Source organism: Bubalus kerabau, chromosome 1 (assembly GCF_029407905.1).
Source record: "Bubalus kerabau isolate K-KA32 ecotype Philippines breed swamp buffalo chromosome 1, PCC_UOA_SB_1v2, whole genome shotgun sequence".
Lineage (NCBI taxonomy): Eukaryota > Metazoa > Chordata > Mammalia > Artiodactyla > Bovidae > Bubalus > Bubalus kerabau.
This window is the reverse complement of record NC_073624.1, coordinates 277,100,744-277,128,425: the sequence shown is the minus strand read 5'-3', so window position 1 is coordinate 277,128,425 and position 27,682 is coordinate 277,100,744. Positions and strand designations below refer to the sequence as shown.

The 27,682-nt window shown below is 42.1% G+C and overlaps 1 protein-coding gene across 4 annotated transcripts in view; it reads left to right on the top strand.

Moving 5' to 3' along the window:
- The first annotated feature begins 675 nt into the window (after window positions 1-675).
- The window catches only part of FBXL17 (F-box and leucine rich repeat protein 17), a 520,630-nt gene continuing 493,623 nt past the window's right edge, over window positions 676-27,682 (top strand). For 2 of the 4 annotated variants that reach the window (XM_055565819.1, XM_055565820.1), the window contains exons 1-3: window positions 677-1,923; window positions 14,983-15,105; window positions 20,118-20,375. In XM_055565819.1, coding sequence (XP_055421794.1) covers window positions 1,012-1,923; window positions 14,983-15,105; window positions 20,118-20,375 — 1,293 coding nt within the window. In that variant the 5' untranslated portion in view covers window positions 677-1,011. Of the gene's footprint in view, window positions 1,924-14,982; window positions 15,106-20,117; window positions 20,376-27,682 lie in introns of all 4 variants that reach the window. The other 2 variants (XM_055565817.1, XM_055565814.1) reach the window with 2 other exon arrangements.

The window sequence follows — 27,682 nt, the reverse complement described above, 5'->3', positions numbered from 1 at the left end:
GTCTGCAGACAAGCGAAGAAACACGGCAGAGCCGGTCCACCCGTGAGTCCCTCGCGGGAGAACCATTCTCGCAGGCCCAGGGCCGCGCTCCCGCCGGCGCAGCGGAGAGCCCGCCGGGCACCCGGGCTGGCCTCGGGCGGGACCGGGTCTCCTCAGCGGCCTCGGCGTCCGGGTCGGGCGGTGGGAGCGCCGGTTCCCGGCCAATGGCGGTTCCCGAACGTGCGCCTAGCGACGTCAGCGCGGCTGTGCCCACGGACGTCACCCGGCGAGCTCGGAGGCCGCTCCCCCCAGCCCCACGAAGGGGGCAAGGGCTCCGGGAAACCGCGGGCGACAGGGACAGGGAGCGGTGAGCCCGCACCCGTGACGGCAGGCCCGGCCGAGCGGCCGTCAGGGGGCGAGCAGCCGCGCGCGCCGCCGAGGTCCCGCCCACTTCCCGATCGGCCACACCCCCTTCCCGAGCGGGCCGCGCGCTCCCGAGCCGCCCCCCCTCCACCGCGCGCTGCTGAGGCCCCGCCCCCTCCCCGATCGGGCCGCGCGCTCCCGCTAAGCCACCCGGCGCGGGCCTCTGCCGCGGCCCCGCCCCCTTCCCGATCGGGCCGCGCGCGCTCCCGCTCCGCCTCCCCGCGCGCGCCTTCCCCGCGGCCCCGTCCTCTTCCCGATCGGGCCGCGCGCTCCCGGCGCGCCGAGCTGTGCCGCGGGCGCGCGCGCCGCCGGCGGCAGAGCCGCCGTTAAAGTGGTCTGAGGCGCGCCCGCGCTTCCCCCGCCGCCGCCCTGACCAACTGAGGCGGCGGGCCAGGCTGCGAGCGGCCGCGCGGTCAGCAGGGTCGCCGGCCTCCGTCGCGTCCCCAGAGCTCGCGCCCCGCCGTGGTCTCTCGGCGTCCCGGGGCAGAGCATGTAGCCCCCCAGCGCCGCGTGTGTGCCCGTGTGTGTGTGTACCCGCGTGTGTCCGCGGGCCCGAGGCCGACCCCCGCGCGGCCTGCCCCGGCCCGGCCCCTGCGCGGGGCCTCCCCTATGGGCCTCCTGCTCTCGAAGGAGCCGCGTCGCCACCCGCGCCAGAAGCGGCCCCGCTGCGGCAGCTGGTGGCGCCGCCGCCGCCGGCCTCTCCTCAGGTGGCCCCGCGGGGCCCCGGCCAAGGCGGCGGCGGCGCCCCGGGGCCGGGACTGCCTCTTCCGCGGGCCCTGCATGCTCTGCCTCGTCGTGCACGGCCCCGGCGCGCCCGCCCCCGCCGGCCCGGAGGAGGAGCCGCCGCTGTCGTCGCCGCGGCCGCTCGGGGCCTACGGCGCGGCCGCCTCCTCACAGCCCCCGGCGCGGCGCCGCGCGGGCCTGGCCGCTGAGGACGCCGCGCGCCGCCTCCTGCTCTCGGCCGCCGCTGCCGCCGCCGCGCCGCCCGCCCCCGGCCGCGGGGAGCTGGGGCCGGCCGCCGCCGCCGCCCGAGAGCGGCCGGCCCGGAGCCTCCTGTGGGCCCTCGCGGGGCCCGTGCGTCCGCCCGCGCCGCCCGCCGCCTCGCGGCCCTTCCGGGCGCCGCCGGCCGAGCCCCCCGCGCCCCCCGAGATGGTGTGCAAGCGGAAGGGGGCCGGGGTCCCCGCCTGCACCCCCTGTAAGCAGCCCCGCTGCGGCGGGGGCGCCTGCGGCGGCGGCGGCGGCGGCGGCGGCGGCGGGCCTGCGGGCGGCGGCCCCGAGCAGCACCCCCCGCCGCCGCTCCGCGCCCCGCGCTCCCCCGCCGCCCCGGGAGGGGTCCCCGCGGAAGCCGGCGGGGACGCGGTCCGAGCGGGGGGCGCCGCCCCCTCGGCCGCCCGGCAGCCGCAGCACGAGTGCGGCGACGCCGACTGTCCGGAGGGCCCCGAGCCGCCGTGCGACTGCCACAGGGAGCCGCCCCCCGACGCCCCGGACATCAACCAGCTGCCGCCCTCCATCCTGCTCAAGGTGGGTCTGCGCGCCCCCCGCCCGCCGCCGGGCCCGCTCGGGGGTCCTCTCTGCTGCACTCCCCGGGGCGGGGGAGCTCCCTGACAGTCGGTTATTTCAAGTGCAGGGGCTTGGAGTCCGCTGAAGGTCCTTTTAATCGCTTGAGTCTGCTGCACGTAATCCCGGGTCCACCTAGGCGAGTCCCAAGCCCACTGTTGTAGAAACTGTAGGTTTTCTGTGAAATGTTTTTTTTTTTTTTTTTAAATCCCTTGAGCGGTTTGCGCTTAACCGGGTAAAGACTTGTATATTAGTGTTGGAAAGTATTCAGACAGTAATTTCAGATTTGATAACTGCTAGCTGATGTCGAAAAACAGTTACCTTTTATCTATCGAGTACTTGACCACGATGATCAGGCACAGTGCCAGAGCTTTATATACATAATATCTCACCGAATCCTTCAGTTGACGCCGGGAAAGAAATATTGTTAACATCTTTACACAAGAAGAAACCGATGTATCAGCGCCCCATGCCTACAGTCGTAAATCAGGCCGACGTGGTGTGTGTTCCTATGGAGCTTACAGTCCAGCGGGGCTTGAAGGGGTTGAATGACTTGCCCAAGGTCACACACAGACAGATCTGCGGAGTTTAGGCCTGTCTGACTGGAAAACCTTTTTATTTATGCTATGTTCTATTATCTTAGGTAAAGCAAACAGATTACCAGACGGTAAGGACAAGTGTATTTTTTGTTGGGGGGAAACGTGAGTGGGGAAGAGGTATCCTGTGGAAACCTTGTCCCACTTTCAGCTACCAAGTAAAATTTGCAGTTTGTCAATGCTAGTGATAAACTTAATTATGTGATACTTTGTAGTAAGTTAGTATTAAAAAGTTTCTTTTCCGTTCATTTTCTCTCTTCTCTCTCACCCCCACACTCCAGCTTTCTGGAGCTTAATAAATACAAACCCCCTTTATCACTGAGGATGATATTTAAGACTAACTAGAAAAACCTAGATAAGAATTTGGCTAATTTTATTGTTACTGAAGTAGCTGTCATCAATTATAATTTTTATTCTCAACAATATACTTTGATTGGACTTTTTGCATGTTTATAATCCTGTGTGTTTGGATTTGTTTTACTGTGATATTAATATTTTTGTAAATAATATAGCAAAGAACTGGGAAAGCTTAATTTTTCCACATGTCCAAGAGGATGAGATGGTTGGATGGCATCACTGACTCAAGGGACGTGAGTTTGGGTAAATTCCGGGAGTTGGTGATGGACAGGGAGGCCTGGCCTGCTGCGGTTCATGGGGTCACAGAGTCAGACACACTGAACTGAAGTTGTTTACCTTTCAGTGGTGTATTTTTGAAGGAGTAATTACTGCCTCTGTATGTTCAGGCTGTGCATTTTAGGGCAGAGGGAATGTTCTTGAATCTTTTAACTTAGTGGACAACATGGACAAATGAAATATCAACAAATATTTGGCATAGAGGTTTGATTGCTGTCTTGTTATTTGGTAAGTAAGACTGTTTAAAAACAAAGTAAAAAGCAGGTACCTCCCACTTTCTACCTAAACTATCATTATTTCATGAGGTAGAGGACATTTTAATACAAAAACAAAGATAAAAGAAAAAGATAAGAAAGGAGGAAGGACATGATTTCATAATAAAGAGAGTTCCAATACAATAAGTTTATTTTATTTACAACATTGTTCTTTTCCACATTTTTGGTAAGGACTGTGGAGAACTTGTTCTAAGGAACATTTGGGGAAATTATTCATTGGACTTCCCCTGTTGTGTTGCAGTATTTACACATATTATGTATATTTCCATTACTTGTATTAGAAACAAGGTTAGAGCTACTCTGTGTGGTTTTCATGGTCCCTGTGATATTCAGCATAAGCATGAGTTGAACTGTCTAGAATGAATTGAAATTAGAGTTTTTTAGTGTTTAGCAAGCCAATTAACTTTTGGGGATCAAGCTTTGAAGGGCAGAGGCTCTTTCTATTTAAATATTGTTCATTGCTCTGTCTCCTCCCCTAAGTGCAGTGCCTGGCATTTAATAGCACTTAGTAAATATTGATGAAGGAGCGAATGACCAGGTGTTTAGGAAGTCTGGGTTGAGACTCTGCGCGAATATACACTATGCCAATAATGGAAGTCTCTAAGAAGTGTTTGTGTCCTGAGTTGTTTTGAGCCACAATAGAGCCTTGGATGGTGAAAAGTTTCTGGCTCTATTATGGCTTGAAGAAGGACTTAGGGAGCGATGACTTTTTTTTTTTATAACAGTACCAGAGGGTTGTGCTTATAGAGGCAGAAATCCATTACCCCCATTAGAAAGTATGCCCAACTTCCCTGATAATGGGCCATAACTTCTAAAATTGTACTGCTGAGTCCTTTGTACCAGAAGTTACTATAGTTACAGAGAATGGGAAGGTGGAGGGGAGAGAGGTTGGGAGAAAAATGTGACAAAATATGATTTAAAGATGTTTTTAGGGGAGTTGACTCAAACTACCATACTTGTTCAGTTTTTCCCAGGTCTGGTAAAAGCAAAAGAGAAAAAACTCAATTCTTTTTACTCTGCTTCAGTCAAATTTTTGACTCAATATCAATAGGTCTTTTTCAGTTTTGGTTTTATGTAAGTAGTGAGTATTACCTGCTTTAAGTTCACATAATGCAGGGAAAGCAAAAGTTTGCCTTGGTTCACCACTACCCTCCATCTAGTTTTCTCTCCAGAGGTCACTAACCACCATTACCAGTTTAGATTTTTTTTCTAGACCTACTGTATTGTGGGGTACAGTAGTTTCTAGTCACATATTACTATTTATATGAGAGTCCCTTGGACAGCAAGGAGATCCAACCATCCATTCTAAAGGAAATCAGTCCTGAGTATTTATTGGAAGGACTGATGCAGAAGCTGAAACTCCAATACTTTGGCCACCTGATGCGAAGAACTGACTCATTGAAAAAGACCCTGATGCTGGGAGGGATTGGGGGCAGGAGGAGAAGGGGACAACAGGGGATGAGATGGTTGGATGGCATCATCGACTCAATGGACATGAGTTTGAGTAAACTCCAGGAGTTGGTGATGGACAGGGAGGCCTAGCGTGCTGCAGTCCATGGGGTCCCAAAGGGTTGGACACAACTGAGCGGCTGAACTGACTGAACTGATTACTATTTAAATTTAAAGTAGTTAAAATTAAGTAAAATTTAAAATTCAGCTTCTCAGTCACAATAACTGTATTTCAGAGATCAGTAGTCACGTGTGGCTGGTAGCTACCGTATTGGACTCTGCATATCCAGAATATTTTCTTCATTGTAGAAAGGCCTATGTAAAACTTCATAGCCTTTTCCACAAATGGCATAAAAATGTACATGTTCTTCCATTTTTTTTATTAACTGTATGAATTGGAGGTTTTTTGTTGTTAGTATATGATTTCCTTCATTCTTTTTAGTTGTGTAGTATCCCATAGTATTATGCAATACTGTATTTATTTCAATATAGTGTGATTCAGTTCAGTTCAGTAGCTCAGTCGTGTCCAGCTCTCTGTGACCCCATGGACTGCAGCACGCCAGGCCTCCCTGTCCATCACCACCTCCCGAAGTTTACTCAAACTCATGTCCATGGAGTTGGTGATGCCATCCAATCATTTCATCCTCTGTCTTCCCCTTCTCCTCCTGGGAGCTGTGTAAAAATGAATTCTTTCTTCAAATGGTGAGCTTCACTGGCAATTGTAATTATGTAACTTGAGGAAGAGACCTTTGAGGTCATTTGATCACTCCCTACTCCTTATGCATGAAAAAAAGCAGGCCTAGAGAAGTGAAATGGCTTACCCCAGGGCATTTTAGATAGTGAATGGCAGACCCTGGGCTAGAACTCAGCTCAGTGTTTCCAGGTCGTGAGGTCTTTTCAACATATGGTGTAAAAGGGCTTGATTAACCTTCTCTCAGAGATTTTATGAAAGAAATTCCTTAATTGGAGGGCAGGTAGAAACTTAACACCAGTCAACTTCTAACCATTATGAGTCAGAGGCTAATTTTATAATTGGGTCTTTGGGGTTGAATTGTTTTAAATACAAAAAATTTGAGAAGCAGGGAATGGCCCTTCAAAGTTCAACTATGGGGATATAATTTTCTTAGGTATTGAACACTTAATTAAGCCCATTACGTTTGATCTTGAACTGGTTAATACATTGTTTTAGATCATATAAGGTAGCCTCAGTCTTTGGTAACTGTTGCCTTTAAAACTTTAAGCAATCTTGCCTACTGATATCAGAATTAGGTTTTTATATAGTAGAATCACTATAACAATTTTATCAAATGACAGCAGTGGAATATTTTTAAGTAGTTGCTATTTGAGTAACTGGGTATTTTGAATCTATATTTAAATTTCAGAGGCTTTGTGTGCTATATATTTAGATACCTTGGTCTCTGTCAGCAGACTATTTCTTTTCCAAGCCAACCCAGTGAGAGATCCAAAATCCATCACCACCATTAGAAAACCACTTTACCATGAATGCGTCTCTGATAGTGTGTCAGTAGTTAATTAAATCTGTATTTTTATAGCTTTATTACCAACAGGTTGCTTTAGAGATCAAGGAAGAGTTTTATAAGAGAATTGTATTTCGGAGGTAAGCTTATGTATCTGATCTGTTTTTTTCAGATATGAAAAAAGCAATGAAAATGGGAGTCAAAGAAAATGAGTAATACAACTTTTTAAAGCTTTGAATATAGATTAGTAGTGGGTAAGAGGAACTAAGTTAATGTAGTTTTTCGTGAATGCTTTGACCTAAGGTTCCAGTACCACATAAATTCTAGAAGGTACGTCTCTGGAGTTCCAGGGATGATCTTAGCCTGTGCTGAAATGAAGTGTCCTTAGGAAGTCAGGTTCAAGATATCTTTTGGCTGGAGAATGCCTAGAAATCTTGGATAACTTAATTAAATCAGGTTACCAAAAGGTGAGACTTGTTTTCTTCTCATTTTGGGAAGTCTGTAAATTTTTGTGCCTTATAATGAGTAGCGTTCAAGGGAGTTAACCTTGAGCTGTTCTTTATCAGCTTAAGATATCAGGTTCTATAAATGGTAGGGAATGTGAGGGAAGATACGTGAAGACAAATATGGAAGCATTTACTATTAAAATAATACTTTCTTAAAAAGTTATTTTCCTTTGGTTAAATATCCTATTTTATGCTTATCAAGAGTCTTGAAGCAATAAGCACATAGTGTCCAGCACAGGGAAATACAGCCGTTAGGGTTAGGGTTGGAGTATAATCTGTAAATATATTGAATCACTATGTTGCACACCTGAAACTAACACAATATTGTGAATCAACCATACTTCAATTAGAAATAGAGAGTCTTGCCCAAGTCTTGGCCAGTTTGGAGCCCAGGTGGCATGGTAAGGACACCCGTGTGGGGGGAGAAGCTAGGAGCGTGTGGGGAGATGGGCTGCATGTGTGCGTTCATGGATGCAGTGCCTTCCTCTGCCCTGAGAGGATCTCTGAGCAGCAGTGCCCAAGACAGTGAGTATGCTTAGTGTCCGTATCTTAGCTTCTAAATACCATTCTCTGCGAAAAGGAATCAGTGTTCTTGGAGAAATGACTGATGCCAGAGTTGGGACAAGGAAGACACAAGATGAGCTTAGACTATTTTGAGCCGGAACACAAGGCAGTGCTCAGAGAGTCCTGGAGGTGTGTCAGAGGACACATCGTTTCATAGTGTCTCCTCCCCGAATACTCAAAAAGGAGTCATGTTTTATTGAATTTGGTGACTTGCTTTAGAATAAAACTTATTCTTGTGTGAATACTTGACTATAGACTGACACTCTGTGTAATCATAGTTGAGGTTTTATTGGCTTGCTGTGCTTTAAATTTTAAAGGTTAAACTATGAGAAATTATTTTGATTATAGATTAGGAAATAGTTTTAGAATCTATGACTTCCCTTTGGCTGTATGGTTAGAAAAATACCAGAAAGGGAATTCCCTGGAGGTCAGTGGTTAGGACTCCATGCTTTCACTGCCAGGCCCGGGTTCACTCCCTGGTCAGGGAACTCAGATCCCTGCAAGCTGCACAGTGCAGGTTAAAAAAAAAAGGAAAAATACAAGAAATATATTCTGTGTCTCTGTTTTTCCAAGTGGTGCTTTATTCAACAGACTAGTTAGTAAATGTTTCTTTCAGGCTTTTGGCAAGTTGTTGTAAGCAGACTATTTAAGAAAGAGGCAGTATATGATGTTCATAGGAAAAAAATTGAAAAGACCAGAAAAGTTGAACTGATACAGAGAAGATAGTCAATATGAAATTGCTACACAGATTTACTTCTTTTCTTTTTATAACTTGCATACAACCTGCTTGCTTATAAACCTTATCTCCATCTTGTAGTAGTCTGATAGCAGGTAAGATCTCTTCATTAAGAAAAGAAATGGCCAAATATAGGTGTCGGCATGGTTGATTTTTAAAGGTCTGTGGGATATGTATGCCCAAATGTTAAGCAACAATACGTTCTCTGGACGTTTCTTTAGTCTGAAGTATCTTTTGATGACTTATAGCCATGCCTTAGTCAAAAGTAGAATCTTCAAGGCTTGACAGTACTTGGGTATTGGCCTGGTAGTGGTTAGTTCAGATTGTATCAGTAATATGACTTGTACATTGTCTGGTAATTAATAGTTCAGTTGTGTTGTCCAGATCCTCCCCTAAAGATCTAGGAATATTAAGCGTGTTTTCAACCCAGGTCTTGACTAGAAATCATCTCTGTTTCCCCATATCGTTCCCTTTATATTGTTGTTAGTAACAGAACCTACCGTGTTCTAGCTAGGCACATGGCCACCTAACCAAAGACTATTTCTTAACCTCTCATGGATAGGGGTGGCTGTGACTAAATATTAGGTAATAGGGTGGGAGTAGAAGCAATGTATACAACTTCCAAGTCATATTGTAAAAGGCAGCCACTTGTCCTTTGCTTCCTCTTCTGTTTTCCAGGGCTGCTTGTTGTTGTTCAGTCGCTCAGTCATGTCGGACTCTTTGTGACCCCATGGACTGCACCACGCCAGGCTTCCCTGTCCTTCACTATCTCCCAGAGCATGCTCAGACTCCTGTCCGTTGAGTCAGTGATGCCATCCAGCCATCTCATCCTCTGTCGTCCCCTTCTCCTGCCCTCAATCTTTCCCAGCATTAGGGTCTTTTCTAATGAGTCAGCTCTTCATCTTAGGTGGCCAGAGTCCTGGAGCTTCAGCTTCAGTCCTTCCAATGAACACCCAGGACTGATCTCCTTTAGGATGGACTGGTTGGATCTCCTTGCAGTCCAAGGGACTGTCAAGAGTCTTCTCCAAAACCACAGATCAAAAGCATCAATTCTTCGGCACTCAGCTTTATTTATAGTCCAACTCTCACATCCATACATGACTACTGGAAAAACCATAGCTTTGACTAGATGGACTTTTGTCAGCAAAGTAATGTCTCTGCCGTTTGTCATATCTTTTCTTCCAAGGAACAAGCATCTTTGAATTTCATGGCTGCAGTCACCATTAGCAGTGATTTTGGAGCCCCCCAAAATAAAGTCTCTCACTGTTTCCACTGTTTCCCCATCTATTTGCCATGAAGTCATGGGACTGGATGCCATGATCTTAGTTTTTTGAATGTTGAGTTTTAAACCAGCCTTTTCACTCTCCTCTTTCACTTTCATCAAGAGGTTCTTTAGTTCTTCTTTGCTTTCTGCCATAAGGTTGGTGTCATATGCATATCTGAGGTTGTTATTTCTCCTGGCAATCTTGATTCCAGCTTGTGCTTCAGCCAGTCGGCATTTTGCATGATGTACTCTGCATATAAGTTAAATAAGCAGGGTGACAGTATACAGCCTTGATGTACACCTTTCCCAATTTGGAACCAGTCCATTGTTCCATGTCCAGTTCTTCTTGATCTGCATACAGGTTTTTCAGGAGGCAGGGCTAGATGACCTGGATTAAAAGAGTAACTCATTTTCCCCTGTATTTTAGGACAGTGAGCAGCAAATATAAGATGACCCATGCATCTATCTTTTGCAGCCTTAGAATACCTTCTTGGTGTGGACTTCTGTCATACTCAAGCCGTTCTTAACAGGACTGTGTTAACATAAGCAACTTCCTGGCTTGATCCAAGTGCCATTTCAGTTTTTCCATTGTCATTTTTTCCTCTTTCTTATTTAACAAAAATGTTGGTCCAGGTCAGTCCTTTATGTTCTTTTTCTTCAAAGCAACCTTTGAAATGCTCTTTCTCTTCAATCTCAGCTTATCCAAAGATAATTCAGACATGTCTTTGAATATATAATTTTGAGATCAGTGAACAAATCTCCTACCTTAGTGTCTCCCATAGAAGCCCAGGTACATGTGCACAGATGTTTGTTAAATGAATTAAGAAAAACACCATGGGGCGGAGTTGTTATTTTCTGAGGAGTTAGGGAATGGGCGAGTTAGCATTTTAATGGCTGTTAAGAAAAGCCATTATATTAAAACATATTTTAGTTAATTATTTCTGTTTAACAAGTTTGGCAGTTTAAGACCACAAACATTTATTATTTCATGTTTTCTGTGGGAATCTTTTCATGGCTTTGCTGGGTCCCTCTGATCCAAGGTCTCTTATGAAGCTATGATCAAGGTGTCGCTGGGGCTGCTCAGCTGGGGCTTGAGAGTTTTCACCCAGGCTTACACACGTGGTTGTTGGCAGGCCTCAGGTCTTGCTTGGCTGTTGGACAGATGTTGAAGTTCCTTGCCATGCCATTTCAGACTTCTCCAAAGGGCTAATCACATGCAACAGCAGAGTCAAGAACACCCAAAATAAGGAGCCATGGTTTTCTTAACCCAATCTCTTCTGCCATACTCTTTTCATTAAAAGTGAGTCAATAAACCCCGCTTATACTTATGAGGAGAGGCTTACACAGGTGTAACTACCAGGAGGTGGGGTCAGTGAGGGCCATTTTATAGGTTGCCTACAACAAACTATATGCAGAGATCTGTTAAATAGGCACTGGTGTTTCAGCTTCGATTTTGCTTTTTTTTAATCCATCTTTGCTGGTACTGGTGTTATCTTCCCTTCACTCACTCATTGAACTTCCTTTCACCTGAATAAAATCTACCTAGATTTAGTCAATTATCTGTTGTGACAATCATCTTACTTTTGCAAAGGAACAAATTAAGGTCCAAAGAAGGTGCTATCCAAAGTCACACATATTTTAAACAAGGTGTTTCTTGGTTCCAGAATATGCCACACATCTTCTGTTTGCTAAGGGACACATTAGCCCTTTAAAATCATGTAGTCCTTTAACCTTCAACAAATGATCTAATTTCTCTAAATCTTATTTTCTTGTCTATGAAATGTGGAGGACAAACATAAAAAAATCTACCAGAGAGGAACCTCTGACTTTGGCTGCATGAAAACTTTGGTGAATCCTCTCTGCAAACAGTGTATGTATATGTATATATACACAGACACACATATGTCATATATGTATATACACACATACCAATACCCATATACATATATATGTAAATAACTGGGCAAAATTGCCCTAAACTCTTTGGGCTTTGGGAATTGACCAAAGGCAGACAACAAATTGATATGTATTTATTCTTAGGAAAACTACTAGAGCTTCAGGTAAGAATAGTGGAAGTCTATCCACTCCAGTACTCTTGCCTGGAAAATCCTATGGACAGAGGAGCCTGATGGGCTGCAGTCCATGGGGTCGCGATGAGTTGGACATGACTGGGCGACTTCACTTTCACTTTTCATGCATTGGAGAAGGAGATGGCAACCCACTCCAGTGTTCTTGCCTGGAGAATCCCAGGGACGGGGGAGCCTGGTGGGCTGCCGTCTATGGGGTCACACAGAGTTGGACACCACTGAAGCGACTTAGCATACCACTCTTGAATTGAGACCCCTAACAGCAGTAGATCAAACCAATCAATCCTAAAGGAAATCAGTCCTGAATATTTACTGGAGGGACTGATGCTGAGGCTCCAGCTCCGATACCTTGGCCACCTGATGTGAAGAACTGACTCATTGGAAAAGACCCTGATGCTGGGAAAGACTGAAGGCGGGAGGAGAAGGGGACGACAGAGGATGAGATGGTTGGATAGCATCACCGACTCAATACACATGAATTAGAGCAAACCCCAGGAGATAGTGAAGGACAGGGAAGCCTGGTGTGCTGCAGTCCATTGGGTCACAAAGAGTCAGACACGACTTAGTGGCTGAATAGCAACAACTAGCTGTTTTGGTGTCTTAAGAGGGTAACTCATTTCAGTTCAGTTCAGTTCAGTTCAGTTGCTCAGTTGTGTCCGACTCTTTGTGACCCCATGAATCGCAGCACACCAGGCCTCCCTGTCCATCACCAACTCTCGGCGTTCACTCAGACTCATGTCCATTGGGTCAGTGATGCCATCACCAACTCAGTTAGGGGCAATGAATAACAACCTGTATCTGTCAGCTAAACGTGATGAACTTTGTAGGAAGAAAATGGTTAAAACCCACATATTTTCAAGTTTCACATTGTGGTGCCAGTTGGGATGAGGTGGGGATCAGCTAGGAATTTAACCAGCGGATCTTGGAAATGAGAGACCCATAAAGGGATAATAAGCTCTTCACATATCCTTGGTTTACTCAAACTATGCACATGTCCTGGGGAGACTTGAGAGTATCTAGCAGAAAGCAGGCCAAAGCAACCTTGAGAATAAGCCTTGAATATGCTCTTCCCAACCCATGCACAGATTGAAGGGCAGGCTCGAGGTATTTGAGCATTTTTTTCCCCCCAATTTAGACACAGGGAAGCCATGCTAAAGAAATATGAATAAGAATTAAAAGTTGAGCAGAGACATGCAAACAAACATTCGAACTTCAGATCCTACCATTTAAGGCCAGGGAGATTAAAGTTGAAACAGGTTTCAGATAAGTAAATCAAATTCCAGAGTTGCTACAAATGTTACCTAAAATGTCTGGTTTTGAATAAAATATTATGAGACATGTAAAGAGACAGAGAAAAAGTGATCTGTACTGAGAGGAAAGAAAACAGTTAATAGAAATTGAGTAAGCACAGATATTAGACTTAGGAGATAAAAACTTCAGACTATAATAAACATGTTAAAGAATGGAAGGAAACATTATTCAAATTATAAGAGATTATAACATTGACCCAAAGAATGGAAAGTTTCAATATAAAGACATGGAAACCGTAAAAAAGCATTTTCTGATGCTATTAAAAATAGAAGTGCTTTTCTTTTACAATTGTATTTATTTATTTATGATTGTATACGCTGTCTCTGGTTGCAGTGAGAGGAGGCTTCTCTTGCAGAGCACAGGCTCTAGATTGAGTGTTGAGTGGTTGTGGTGCACGGGCTTAGTTGCCTTTCAGTATGTGGAATCCTCCTGGAACAGGGTTCAAACCCGTATCTCCTGCATTGGAAGGTGGATTCTTATCCACTGCACCACCAGGGAAGTCCTTCCTTATTTTATTTCTGAGTTGTTCATTGATAGTGTATAGAAATATTTGCTTCTTAGCTCTAAATTTTTTTGTGTATAATTTTTCTATATAAGATCATGATAATTGTAACTAAAGAACATTTTAGTTTTCTAATCCAAATGCCCTTTAATTCTTTTCCTTATGTAATTGCCCAGGCCAGAATCTCTAGTACGGTGTTGCGTAGAAGTGGAGACAGCAGAAATCTTTGTCTTGTTCCTCATCTCAGGGGAAAATATTCAGTCTTTCACTATTAAGTGTAATAATAATGGCAGAATTTTTACACATGCCGTCTATCACATTAAGGAAGTTCCCTTCATTCCTAGTTTCCTGAGTATTTTTGCCAAGAAAGGGTATTGCATTTTGTCAAATGCTTTTTCTACATTAATTGAAATGGTTGAGTTTTCTAAACCTTTATTTTATTAATGTGATGTGTTAAATGGATTCATTTTTGCCTGTTGAACCATTTTTTCATTCTTGGGATAAATACCACTGGACCGTGGTATATGACCCTTTTAATATGCTGCTTGATTCACTTTGGTGATATGGTTGACTCTTGAATAGCATGGGTTTGAACTGTGCAGGTCTTTTTACACACAGGCTTCTTTTCGACAGTAAACACTGTGATAGTACGTGGTCCTTGGTTGGTTCAATCTGTGGGTGATGAATTGCACATAGGGAGGGCCGACTATGAAGTTACACTTGGGTTTCAACTGCATGAAGGATCAGCATCCCAATCCCTACATTGTTCAAGGGCTAAGTAGGCTTTTTAAGGATTTCTTGCATTTAAATTTGTCAGAGATATTGGTGTATAGTTTTCTTGTGATTTGACTTTAGTGTCAGAGTAATGCTAACCTCATAGAGTTAGCAAGAGTTCCCTTATATTTCAGTTTTGGGAATCATTTAAGAAGGATTTCTATTTGTTCTTTAAATGTATCACTATTAGGGCCGTCTGGTCCTTGGCCTTTCTTTGTTGGAAGTTTTTGATTACTGATTCAACATTTTCTCTTATTATAGGTCTGTTGAAATTTTCTATTTCTTCTTGAATCAGTTTTTTGTAGTTTGTATATATCTAGAAGTTTGTTTCGTTTAGATTATCTAATTTGTTGGCATACAATTGTTCATAATACTCCCCTATAATTCTTTCTTTTTTTGTAAGGTTGGTAATAATATCTCTTTGTAATTCATGATTTTAGTAGATCGAGTGTTCTTTTTTTCATTTCTCGGTTGTGACCTTAGCTACTCCCATATCATACGTCCTCTTTAGGACAGCCCATAATAGTGACTCTTTTAATAATGGTCCCTTGTACTAAAATGGTTTTCTGTTTTAAAAAGTTAATTTTTCATGGCTGGAAGGATGACTACCCCCTCACCCGCATTTCTGTGGGGTCATGCAGCACACATCTGTGGGGAACCTGGTGCTCAGCCGTTCAAAGACAGTGTGCTTGGGGTTTCTTATATAGAGGAGCAGCTCCCTTGCTGTCATCAGTCCTTGATACAAGGGATACATTTTTTAAAAAAGATTAATTTTTTCTAACTGGTAAAAACTTTTATTGCCTTTAAAATGTTTAACACATATTATGTGGTTCCTTTTTTATTCACAGATATTTTCCAATTTATCTCTGGATGAACGTTGCCTTTCTGCATCATTGGTTTGCAAGTACTGGCGTGACCTTTGTTTAGATTTCCAGTTTTGGAAGCAGCTGGATCTTAGCAGTCGTCAGCAGGTATGGATTCTGATTCTACAAAAACACTCAATTTGACCTACTCAAAAAATATCTTTTTTCTTCTTAGAAATTACTTCTTTCACACTGTAGTTTTTCAGGATAGTTCAAATGACTAAAATCTATAATTCTGTGCTTTAGTAATTTTTTTTTTCAAATTCAAGTTGAAGCTAGGTTTCTGTGATGGATATATCTTTTAGTTTGGATTGGCAATTTGGGGTTGCTTCTGAATCCTTTTTGTTGTAGTCCTCTTTGTTTCCCCCACTGTATTATTATTTTTTTCTACTACATTTGAAAAAGTTACTAAACTTTTCATTTTTTGGAGAGAGAATTAGTAGACAGCGATGGCAAACACTTAAACAGTACTGCTGACTTGCCATGTAGGTACTCTTCTGTGAGTTTTATGTATATTCATTTGGTCAACAACCTTATGAGTTGATACTATCATTATCTCTATTAATATAATAATTATTATACTTTTGATAATAGTATTCTTATAATGTTATTTTGTGTGAAGAAATGGAAGCAAAATGGAATAAGATAACTTACTTTGTTTTAATTTTCACTTTGATGAGTTTTCCAATCCTCCCCATTGCCCAGCTGCCCATTATGTTTATATGGTGGTATCATTTAAGAAAGAAAGTACTTTATATTGCCTTATTTCAGACAGTTGGTTGGACTTGTTAAATTCTTCCTTGGTTGTCAGTACTTGGCATTGGAAACATAAAAAAATATCCACTAAAAATAGGGTTTTATTAGAGTACTAAACCTGCTCGAAACCTCCCATGATCTTGTTGGTAGTGATGCGCTGGTGAGTGCTTTAACAGCTGGCCTCCAAAAACAAATGAACAAAGAAGAAGCCCCGATACTCTCCCCATGACCAATTTCAAGCTTAAAGTGTGATATCACAGAATGTGATGCTATCACTGATGTGGAAAGTGATACATGCTCCAGACTCTCTGATTTGGCACAAGCCAACTCCAGCATACCACTGGTAGCATATGTGTCTGTTTATAACACATGCACTGTAAAAAAAAGTAAACAACTTCCTGAGCATTTGTTTTTAAGTTTCCTTTTTGTTTGCCTGCCTTATTGGTAAGGGTTAAGACAGTTATACAGTGTTTACCTGCCTGAGTTCATGAAGTTTGTATCCAGGGGGGATGGTGAATACTTGGTTAGTTGTGGCTGAGAGTGTAGAGAGCAGTAATGTGAAGTAATCCATGGGGTTTTAACTTCCTTAGTCTTCAATATCCCAGCTATTTGTTACACACTCAGACTATTAGCTTTTCTCCTCTGCTGGTAGTTAGGTTTGGAGGTTTAAAAAAAAAAAAATAGAGAAAGAGGTACACTGTTTCCAACAAGTAGAAACAAAGGTGGTTTCAGCCTTGTTCTTGCACCTTGTACTCCTCGACATGCCCCGATTCTTTTCTTCTTCCTGTCTAACTTTAATCATGTGTATTTTCTCTCATCATTATTTTTACTCAAAACACTTCAATAATGGTAACTCTTGGTTTTTTTTTTTTTTTTTTCTTTTGGAAGTATGATTGGGCAGGGAATGTGTAGAGGTTGGTTTTTAAACATTGTTTAAAATATCAAGATGGTCCTGTGAGTTTTTCACTAGATGAATTTTAAGGTTACTTATATTTAGCTCTGAGTCTTCTGAGATAAGTTTTTTTTTTTTTTAATGGCCTTTATATATAGTCTTTGGTGTCCTAATATCCAAGATGATATATAGTATAAGCTGTGGATTTAACTAGATGTAATGTATTCTGATAGAAGTAGGAAAGCAATTGAAATTTATATACTTTGGTTCAGTTCAGTTCAGTCGCTCAGTCGTGTCCGACTCTTTGCTACCCCATGAATCGCAGCATGCCAGGCCTCCCTGTCCATCACCAACTCCCAGAGTTCACTCAGACTCACGTCCATCGAGTCGGTGATGCCATCCAGCCATCTCCTCCTCTGTCGTCCCCTTCTCCTTCTGCCCCTAATCCCTCCCAGCATCAGGGTTTTTTCCAGTGAGTCAACTCTTTGCATCAGGTGACCAAAGTTTTGGAGTTTCAGCTTCAGCATTAGTCCTTGCAATGAACACCCAGGACTGATCTCCTTTAGGATGGACTGGTTGGATCTCCTTGCAGTCCAGGGGACTCTCAAGAGTCTTCTCCAACACCACAGTTCAAAAGCATCAATTCTTCGGCACTCAGCTTTCTTCACTGTCCAACTCTCACATCCATACATGACCACTGGAAAAACCATAGCCTTAACTAGACGGACCTTTGTTGGCAAAGTAATGTCTCTGCTTTTCAATATGTTGTCTGCTGCTGCTGCTGCTAAGTCACTTCAGTTGTGTCCAGCTCTGTGCGACCCCATAGACGGCAGCCCATCAGGCTCCACTGTCCCTGGGATTCTCCAGGCAAGAACACTGCTGTCTAGGTTGGTCATAACTTTCCTTCCAAGGAGTAAGTGTCTTTTAATTTCATGGCTGAAATCACCATCTGCAGTGATTTTGGAGCCCCAAAAAATAAAGTCTGACACTGTTTCCCCATCTATTTCCCATGAAGTGATGGGACCAGATGCCATGATCTTCATTTTCTGAATGTTGAGCTTTAAGCCAACTTTTTCACTCTCCTCTTTCACTTTCATCAAGAGGCTTTTCAGTTCCTCTTCACTTTCTGCCATAGGGTGGTATCATCTGCATATCTGAGGTTATTGATATTTCTCCTGGCAATCTTGATTCCAGCTTGTGCTTCTTCCAGCCCAGTGTTTTTCATAATGTACTCTGTATATAAGTTAAATAAGCAGGGTGACAATATACAGCCTCGAGGTACTCCTTTTCCTATTTGGAACCAGTCTGTTGTTCCATGTCCATTTCTAACTGTTGCTTCCTGACCTGCATACAGGTTTCTCAAGAGGCAGGTCAGGTGGTCTGGTATTCCCATCTCTTTCAGAATTTTCCACAGTTTATTGTGATCCACACAGTCAAAGGCTTTGGCATAGTCAATAAAGCAGAAATAGATGTTTTTCTGGAACTCTCTTGCTTTTTCCATGATCCAGCGGATGTTGGCAATTTGATCTCTGGTTCCTCTGCCTTTTCTAAAACCAGCTTGAACATCTGGAAGTTCACGGTTCACATATTGCTGAAGCCTGGCTTGGAGAATTTTGAGCATGACTTTACTAGCGTGTGAGATGAGTGCAGTTGTGCGGTGGTTTGAGCATTCTTTGGCATTGCCTTTCTTTGGGATTGGAATGAAACCTGACCTTTTCCAGTCCTGTGGTCACTGCTGAGTTTTCCAAATTTGCTGGCATATTGAGTGCAGCACTTTCACAGCATCATCTTCCTGGATTTGAAAGAGCTCAACTGAAATTCCATCACCTCCACTAGCTTTGTTCATAGTGATGCTTCCTAAGGCCCACTTGACTTCCATTCCAGGATGTCTGGCTCTAGGTGAGTGATCACACCATCGTGATCATCTTGGTCGTGAAGCTCTTTTTTGTACAGTTCTTCTGTGTATTCTTGCTACCTCTTCTTAATATCTTCTGCTTCTGTTAGGTCCATACCATTTCTGTCCTTTATCGAGCCTATCTTTGCATGAAATGTTCCCTTGGTATCTCTGATTTTCTTGAAGAAATCTCTAGTCTTTCCCATTCTGTTGTGTTCCTCTATTTCTTTGCATTGATCGCTGAGTTAGGTATCATCTAATATTATGTGTGAAAAGTCAAGATTTATGCATCATGTTGACTGATACATACCATTTGTTGTGTTAAGAACCAACTCAGAATTCTAATACAGTTTTGTTTGTGGAGTTTTTGGTGAGTTTAAAGGTTTAATTAAAGTGTATTTTCCTAACAAGGATATAGATTTTTGGCTTTTATTGAAAGCCAGTACATTATATTATCACTTGCTGTTTCTGACACCAAATGTGTGCTTTTTTCCATGCTAACAAATTCTCTGACGCTAATTAGGTGTCCAACAGTTGAGTTCAATTCTGACACTAACTCCTGGAGTTAGTGCAGACCTTACAGTTGAAGGGCTCAGTCCCATGACTGTCCCTGCTTAGTATACCCGTCACAAGTCCTGAAAGTGAAGTCGCTCAGTCATGTCCGACTCTTTGCGATCCCATGGACTGTAGCCCACCAGGACCCTCGGTCCATGGGATTTTCCAGGCAAGAGTACTGGAGTGGGTTGCCATCCCCTTCTCCAGAGGATCTTCTCGACCCAGGGATCGAACCCGGGTCTCCCGCATTGTAGGCAGACGCTTTACCATCTGAGCTACCAGGGAAGTCTGGAGCCACCTATACTTCTGACTGACCATCTTTAAAGCTAGAAGTTCCCCATTTCCCCTGCTCAAGCTGATAATTTGCTAGCGTGATCAGAACTCAGGAAAATACTAATGTTTACTGTTTTAGTGTAGAGGATGTAACCCAAGACCAGACAAATGGAAAAGATGCCTAGGGCAAGGTTTCAGGGAGAGAGTATGGAGCTTCCCTGTCCTCTAAAGGCACATCACCCTCACAGCACTTTAATATTCACCAACTCAGAAGCCCTCCAGATCTCATTGTTCAAGAGTTTTTATAACCCATCTTCAGCTTCCTCTCTTCCCAGAAAGTCAGAGGATGGGACTGGAAGTTTCCACACTCTAATCACATGGTGTCTGGTCTTTCTGGTGACCGGTGCCTATCCTAAAGCTCTCTAGGGCCTCCACTTAGGTCATTTCTTTACTGTAAACTCAGGCATGGTCACAAGGGGCTAGCTAAAGAAAACAAAAGACATTCCCATCACTCAGGAAATTCCTAGGACTTTAGGAGCTCTGTTCTAGAAACTGCAGACAAAAGACCAAATATATTTTTTAAATTATACGACAGTTCTTATTATGCTTTAATATTAAGCTTTTTGATTGTGGTTTTCATGCTATAATCTAATTGTTATATATTAGAAAAAATTTAATGAAAGAATAGAAAGTAAGTTTCCATTTTTAGCAAAGTTTTAAATTTATTGCTTTTTTTCTCCCCTCTCATAGGTCACTGATGAATTATTGGAAAAAATTGCATCAAGAAGTCAAAATATAATTGAAATCAACATTTCTGATTGTCGCAGTATGTCTGATACTGGCGTATGTGTTCTAGCATTTAAATGTCCTGGACTTCTTAGGTATACAGCTTACAGGTGTAAACAGCTTTCTGACACCTCTATTATTGCAGTTGCCTCTCACTGTCCTTTACTTCAGAAAGTTCATGTAGGCAACCAGGACAAACTGACTGATGAAGGACTCAAACAGGTAAATTTTAGAATCTGTAAGATGGTTTTGCATGTATTAATGTGTTTTTTTGCAGCATCACTTTGAAAGATGTTTACGTTAAAAGTAATACTCAGAGAATAAGTCATTTTTTTATGTATTCATGAATATTTGGGTTCATGAGCTAGAGTGCTGTGGCTGTAATGGACAAATTAACTTCTTTGGGTGTTTTAATAAGTGCTTGAACTTCTTTGACCAGCCATTTTATTTCTTTATTCTTTTGTTACTTAAATTTTGTACTAAATTTTGCTTTATGTAGGAGCTTCCCTGATAGCTCAGTTGTTAAAGAATCCACCTGCAATACAGGAGACCCTGGTTCAATTCCTGGGTCGGGAAGATCCTCTAGAGAAGGGATAACCTGTCCACTCCAGTATTATTGGACTTCCCTTGTGGCTCAGCTGGTAAAAGAATCTGCCTGCAATGCGGGAGACCTGGATTTGATCCCTGGGTTGGGAAGATCCCCTGGAGAAGGGAACAAGCTACCCACTCCAGTATTCTGGCCTGGAGAATTCCATGGACTGTATAGTCTGTGGGGTCACTAAGAGTTGGACACAACTGAGCAACTTTCACTTGCTTTATGTAACAACAGTATGCAGTTTGGGTTAGCATGAGCTTTTAAAAATTAACTTTTAATTCCTCTTTTATGTTACTAGGTGAAATGCTTACATATTTTAAAATATCTTTTAAATGCAACTCTAAGTTGAGGAGTATAAAATGAAGCAAAAGATGTTAACTACCTATATTAGGCACAGTAGTTGGGTTTAAATACAGTATCATGTATTTTCTGGTTGATTCACTTTCTTTGGAAATGGTGTTTAAAGTTTCTTGTCTCAGAGTGAATATTGAATGGATTCTATGTGCCAGTCCCTGAATTTGTGAATGTTTTGAATATTTAATAATAGTACCACTAATGTACTGGTCACTTTTTGTGTTTTTATATTTAACCCTTGAAGTAACTTTGTGGGAGTTGTTGATATTGAACTTTTTGTTTAATTTTCATTTTGTAAAGGAAGAGATTAAGTCTTAGAGAGATTAAGAAACTTGACTAATGTTTGGCAGACAGTGGACCTGGGACTGGAGCCTGGGTTTCCTGAAGCCCTGCCGCCTTATTATCTTTCTGGTTTTCCCTGCCAGTCGACTGTACTCTCCAGACCTCGAATAAGGGAGCCTCTCCATGAAGGCAGAAGCTGTGTGCATTTACCACTCTACACACAGTGCCCTAGGCAAACATTTGTTGGAAAAAAGAATTAATTATTAATAATTCCATTTAAGAACTTTGTCAGAACAGTTTTTAAATTCAGAATTGAGATGTAGTCCCAATACTTCTTAGTAAAAGCAGGATATCAGTGAAGTCCTAGATTTAAGTCTCATCTTAGATGAAACCAGAAATAACATGTATATCCCTAAATTTAGGCATTATATATGGATTAACTGAAAACTGAGCACTAGAAGGAATTTGGAAAGTCTGCCCTAAATGGTACTGGGTTTGTCAGTCCAATTTACGCAGTAAGAACACTTCAGTTCCCTGGTGGCTCAGACGGTAAGCGTCTGCCTACAATGCCAGAGACCCGGGTTCGAACCCTGGGTCAGGAAGATCCCCGGAGAAGGGAATGGCAACCCACTCTAGTATTCTTGCCCGGAAAATCCCATGGATGGAGGAGCCTGGTGGGCTACAGTCCACGGGGTTGCAAAGGGTCGGACACGACTGAGCGAATTCATTCATTCGTTCATTCATTTTGTCTGCAAAGACTAATTGTGTAATAACAGTTTTCTGCTGTCTACAGGATTACTCACTAGCAAAGCGTTTTACACAGTTAAGTCTATTAAAATAATCTTTAGGGTAAACTATAAATTTTATAGACATGATGTGATTTTTTTGTGATTAGAAATTTCTCAGCAAATTATACTTTGCAGTGAAACATTTTAAAAAGTCTATATATTTATTAAGAAATGGATTAAATTTGTTATATATTTAAATCTGATGTAACACAAATAGGTGCCAGCTGAGCAGAGTGCCATGGTACATACCTTATAGTAAAGTCATATTTATGGTTGAAATAGAGGGAAACTAAAGAGTTCTTTAAGGAGCAAGATTTAATATGCCACTTAAGTACTATGAATTTATCTAATATTTACAGCTTAGAGACTAATTATGTAAATCTTTCCTAGAATGTGACGTGTTTTGAAACCTGTTAATTTATGACAGATTAGAAGTTTGCTTCAGATTTTTATGGTTTCTGAATTATGAATTAGTTATATATGAAGAAATAACCTGATAAAAGTAATAAAATAGTTTAAATCTTTTTCATCCTAATTAAAAATTTTTTATATATTTTTCTTTTCTAAAAAATTCATTTTTAGTATGCAGATAATTGCTTTACAGGGCTGCGTTAGTTTCTGCTGTACATCAGTGTGAATCAGCCATGGGTGTCCATATATGTCCCCCCCCTTGAACGTCCCTCCTGCCTCCCAACCCATCCCACCCCTCTGGGTTGTCACAGAGCGCTGGGCTGAGCTCCCTGTGTTACACAACGCCTTCCTGTTAGCTGTCTGTTTACACGTGATAAATGTATGCATTTCATTACTGCTCTCTCGATTCTCTCACCCTCTCCTGCCCGCCCCCCGCGGCCCCCGCTGTGTATATGAATCTGTTCTCTGAGTTTCTGTTCATCCCAAGTAATTTTTCCAGGTAATTGCCTCTGAACCTCACTGCAGTTCAGGGAGTAATCCTTTCCTGTGCTTAAGACTGTGCTGTGGCGGGGTGTGTGTGTCCTCGTTTAGCCTCTTTGTTCTGATGGAATAGTGTTGTGGAGTAGGATAGTAGAGAATGGCTTTTCATGTATACATAAAATACAACTAAAGGTTTCATGAAACAATTTTCTATTCTATACCATTATGTTAAATAAATAATGATTTTGATTCATTCAGTACATTAATTTCTCATTGGTATTTGATAAGCTCTGCTGTGGAGTGTATTACAGTTTTAGTGAATTAACAACTTAAAAATGTATAATAAAGTTTCAAAGGCCTAGGATGGAACTTTCATAATTGATGAATTTTCCTGGTATTTTTTTTCTTTTCTACTCATAAACATAGCTATTAAATTGTTTATTCTACAGATCAAGTTAAAAGGTTTTAAGAATATTTTCCTGTTAGTAAAAACTGACGTATGTTTTAGAATGGTATACATGTATTTTATTGATATATCTTTAAAAATATATTTTTATCATAACTACTGTAATTTTAGTTGACTTTAGCAAATACCATATGAATGTGTTTTTTAAAAAAATTATTTTTAATTAGAGGATAATTGCTTTACAATATTATGTTAGTTTCTGCCACACATCAACATGTACATATGTCCCCTCAATCTTGAACCCGCCTCCTACCCTATCCCACGCCCCCGGCTTGTCTATGAAACACAGAGTTTGAGCTCCTTACATCGTGCAGCAGCCTCCCCCAGCTGGCTGCCTCACACATGGCAGAGTATGTGTTCCCATCTTCTCTCTTAGGTCATCCCACCCACCCCCTCCCCCGCTGTGTCCACAAGTCTGCCTCCATCGCTGCCCTGCGACTAGGGTCAGCAGTCCATCTCTCTGGATTCCATATATATGTGTTAATCTGTGACATCTGTTTTTCTCTTTCTGACTTACTTCGCTCTGTATAATTGGCTCTAGCTTCATCTACATCATTCGAACTGACTCACTGTAGTGGCTGAGTACTACTCCACCGTGTATGTGTACCACAGCCTGTTTATGCGTTCATCTGCCGATGGACATCTAGGTTGCTCCCATGTCCTGGCTGTTGCAAATAGCGCTGCAGTGAACACTGGGGTACATGTGTCTCTTTCAGTTACGGTTTCCTCAGGGTATGTGCCCAGTATTGGGACGGTTGGGTTATATGATAGTTTTATTCCTAGTGTTTTAAGGAATCTCCATATTCTTCTCCATCAATTTGCATTCCCATCAACAATGCAAGAGCACACACCCTCTTTAGTATTTATTGTTTGTAGAATTTTTGATGATGGCCATTCTGACCTGTGTGAGGTGATACCTCATTGTAGTTTTGATTCACAGTTCTCTGATACTGAGTGATGTTGAGCATCTTTTCATGTGTTTATTAGCTATCTGTATGTCTTTGTATAATGTCTATTTAGTTTTTTTTGCCCACTTTTTGATTGGGTTGTTTGTTTTTTCTAGTGCTGCCTGAGCTGCTTGTAAATTTTGGAGATTAACCCTTTGTCAGCTGTTTCGTTTGCTATTATTTTCTCCCATCCTGAGGGTTATTTTTCTAACTTGTTTATAGTTTCCTTTGCTTTGCAAAAGCTTTTAAGTTTAATTAGATCCTACTTGTTTATTTTTGTTTTTATTTCCATAAATAGGAGGTGGGTCATAGAGGATCTTGCTGTGGTTTATGTCAAGCAGTATACTGCCTATGTTTTCCTCTAAGAGCTTATAGTTTCTGAACTTACATCTAAGCCTTTAGTCCATTTTGAGTTTACTTTTGTGTATGGTGTTAGGAGTTGCTCTCATTTCATTTTTTAGATGCAGTTGTCCAGTTTTCCCAGCCCTACTTATTGAAGAGGGTGTCTTTTGTCCTTTGTATATTCTTGCATTATATATTCTTACTGTATTCTCCATTGTATATTCCTCCTTTGTCAAAGATAAGGTGCCCGTAGGGGTGTAGTTTATCTCTGGGCTTTCTGTCTTGTCCCATTGGTCTGTGTTTCTGTTTTTGTGACAGTACCATACTGTCTAGATGACTGTATCTTTGAGGTATAGTCTGAAGTCGTGCTGTGTGATCAGTCTTGTCCAGCTGTTTGTGACCCCATGGGCTGTAGCCCGCCAGGCCCCTCTGTCCATGGAGTTTTCCAGGCAGGAATGCTGGAGTGGATTGCCATTTCCTTTTCCAGGAGATCTTCCGGACCCAGAGATCAAACCTGCGTCTTTTGCGTCTCCTGCATTGGCAGGCAGGTTCTTTACCACTGAGCCACGTGGGCAGCCAGGAAGTCAGGAAGATGAATTCCTCCAGCTCCTGTTTTCTTTTTCACGATTGTTTTGGCTATTAAGGGTCTTTTGTGTTCTATACAAATTGTGAAATTATTTTTTTTCTGGTTCTGTGAAAAAATCCCATTGGTAGTTCGATAGGGATTGCCTTGGATCTGTAGGTTGCTTTGGGCACTGTAGTCATTTTCACAATATTGTTCTTCCAGTCCAAGTATTTCTCCATCTGTTTGAATGTATTTTTTGACTTCAGTTTATAAAAGCAGTTACGTAAATCATTTTAGTTTGGAGTTGTAATGGATTTAAAATTTAATACATTAAGTATTGCATTCACCTCACAATGTTTCTTAAACTTTTGGTAAATACCTGATAGGCTGTTTTTGGCTGTATTCTCTGTTCTTTGTGAAATACCACCTTGAAATCCTGATATTCTTATTTCTATTAAAATTATCATTGCCATATTTCTGTTATTTATATGTATCTTGTAAAACTAAAATCACATATTTAGGGGGAAAAAGAGCTATTTAATTAAGAATAGTAGGCTGTGTATGTTTTTCTAGTATTTTACTACCGTCTAGCACATCACAGCAAACAAGAGACAGCAGAGTAGTGAAAGTATTCAAAGAAATCTAAGAAATTGTATCCATTAAGTTAATAATTTATGTGACTGCTCGTATTTGATTACAACAGTTTAACCCCTCAATCCGGTTAATGGATCTCTGTAGAAATTCTGGAAATAGCCACTGAAGGCATCTTCTAGATTAAAATGTACAAAATAATAGATGTTGCATTAGTAAATTCGGGTCTTGCTCTATTATGGGTTTTTAGGCCTTTAAAAATAAATATGTAAAGTAAGATCAGTAGAATGATGGAGTGGACAGCTCCCAAACCCCCTTCCTCCACAGAAACATTTGAAAACAAACAGAAATCATTAGAACCAACTTTGCCAGAACTCAGAAAAACAGTGTTTGACAGCAGAGTGAATGCTGGGGCGGGGGAAAGGCAGTTTAAAAACAGTGATAGAGCTTTGTGACACTTTACCTGTCTGTGCCTCCTACCTTCCCCAGCTTGGCAGCAACCCTGAAGAAGCAGCGTGTGCTCCCAGTGTATGTCCCTGCTTCCAGAGGGAGCAGAGCAGACTTTATTCCCAGTTTACTGGGTTTGTGTATTCTAACCTGCTTGGGAGCTTCTTAAAGGACTCATGTACGATGCTCATATTTTGTTTCACCTAATTCAAAATACATTCAGGGAGGGTATTGTAAGCAAATACAAAAATCTGCAGTCGTTGGGGCAAAAGATTATGGCTGAATCGTGCACTGGATCACACAAGGCCTGAGAGGAAAAAGCCAGGGAGAGAATTTCTTTGGAAAGTTAGGATAATCAGCTTTCTTTATGGTCCAGCTCTCACATCCATACATGACTTCTGGAAAAACCATAGCTTTGATTATATGGACCTTTGTTGGCAAAGTGATATCTCTGCTTTGTAATAAGCCGTCTAGGTCTGTCATAGCTTTCCTTCCAAGGAGCAGGCATCTTTTAATTTCATGACTGCAGAACTTACTTTGATTATAATTGGATTAAGTTCTCTAATTAAAGGGCAAAGATTGGCAGAATGAAAAAAAAAATCAACCATGCATATAAAGTCTAAGAAAACATTCCTTTTAGATATTGACACAATGAGGTTGAAAGTTAACAAAAATGGAAAGAATTATTCCACTTAAATTCTAATAACCAAGGAAAGCTGTAGTGTTCCTCAACTTATGGTGTTTTGCCTGAATAATTTTTTGACTTTATGATGGTGTGAAAGCCATATGCATTCAATAGGTGCTGTAGTTCAGATTTTGAATTTTCATCTTTTCCTGGGCTGGCAGTATGTGATGCAACACTCAGGTTTCTGGATGGTGACAGTGGGCTGTGGTTCCCAGTCAGGCACACAGTCACGAGGGTAAACAGCTGTCACAGTGGCAGCCATTCTGTACCCGTACTGCGGTTCTCTCTTTCACTTTTGTTGAAATTATACAAGGTACTCAACACTTTATTATAAAGTAGGCTTCATGTTAGGTGGTTTTGCCCAACTATAGGCTAATATAAGTGTTCTGAGCCTGTTTATGGTAGGCTAGGCTCTCCTGTGGTGTTCAGTAGATTAGGTGTATTAATGCATTTTTGATTTATGATATTTTCAACTTACAGGTTTATCAGGAATTAAGTCTGTTGTAAATTGAGAAGGATCTGTATTATTATGAAAAAATTTTTAAGTAAAAAGGTTACTGGAAGCAATGAAGGTCA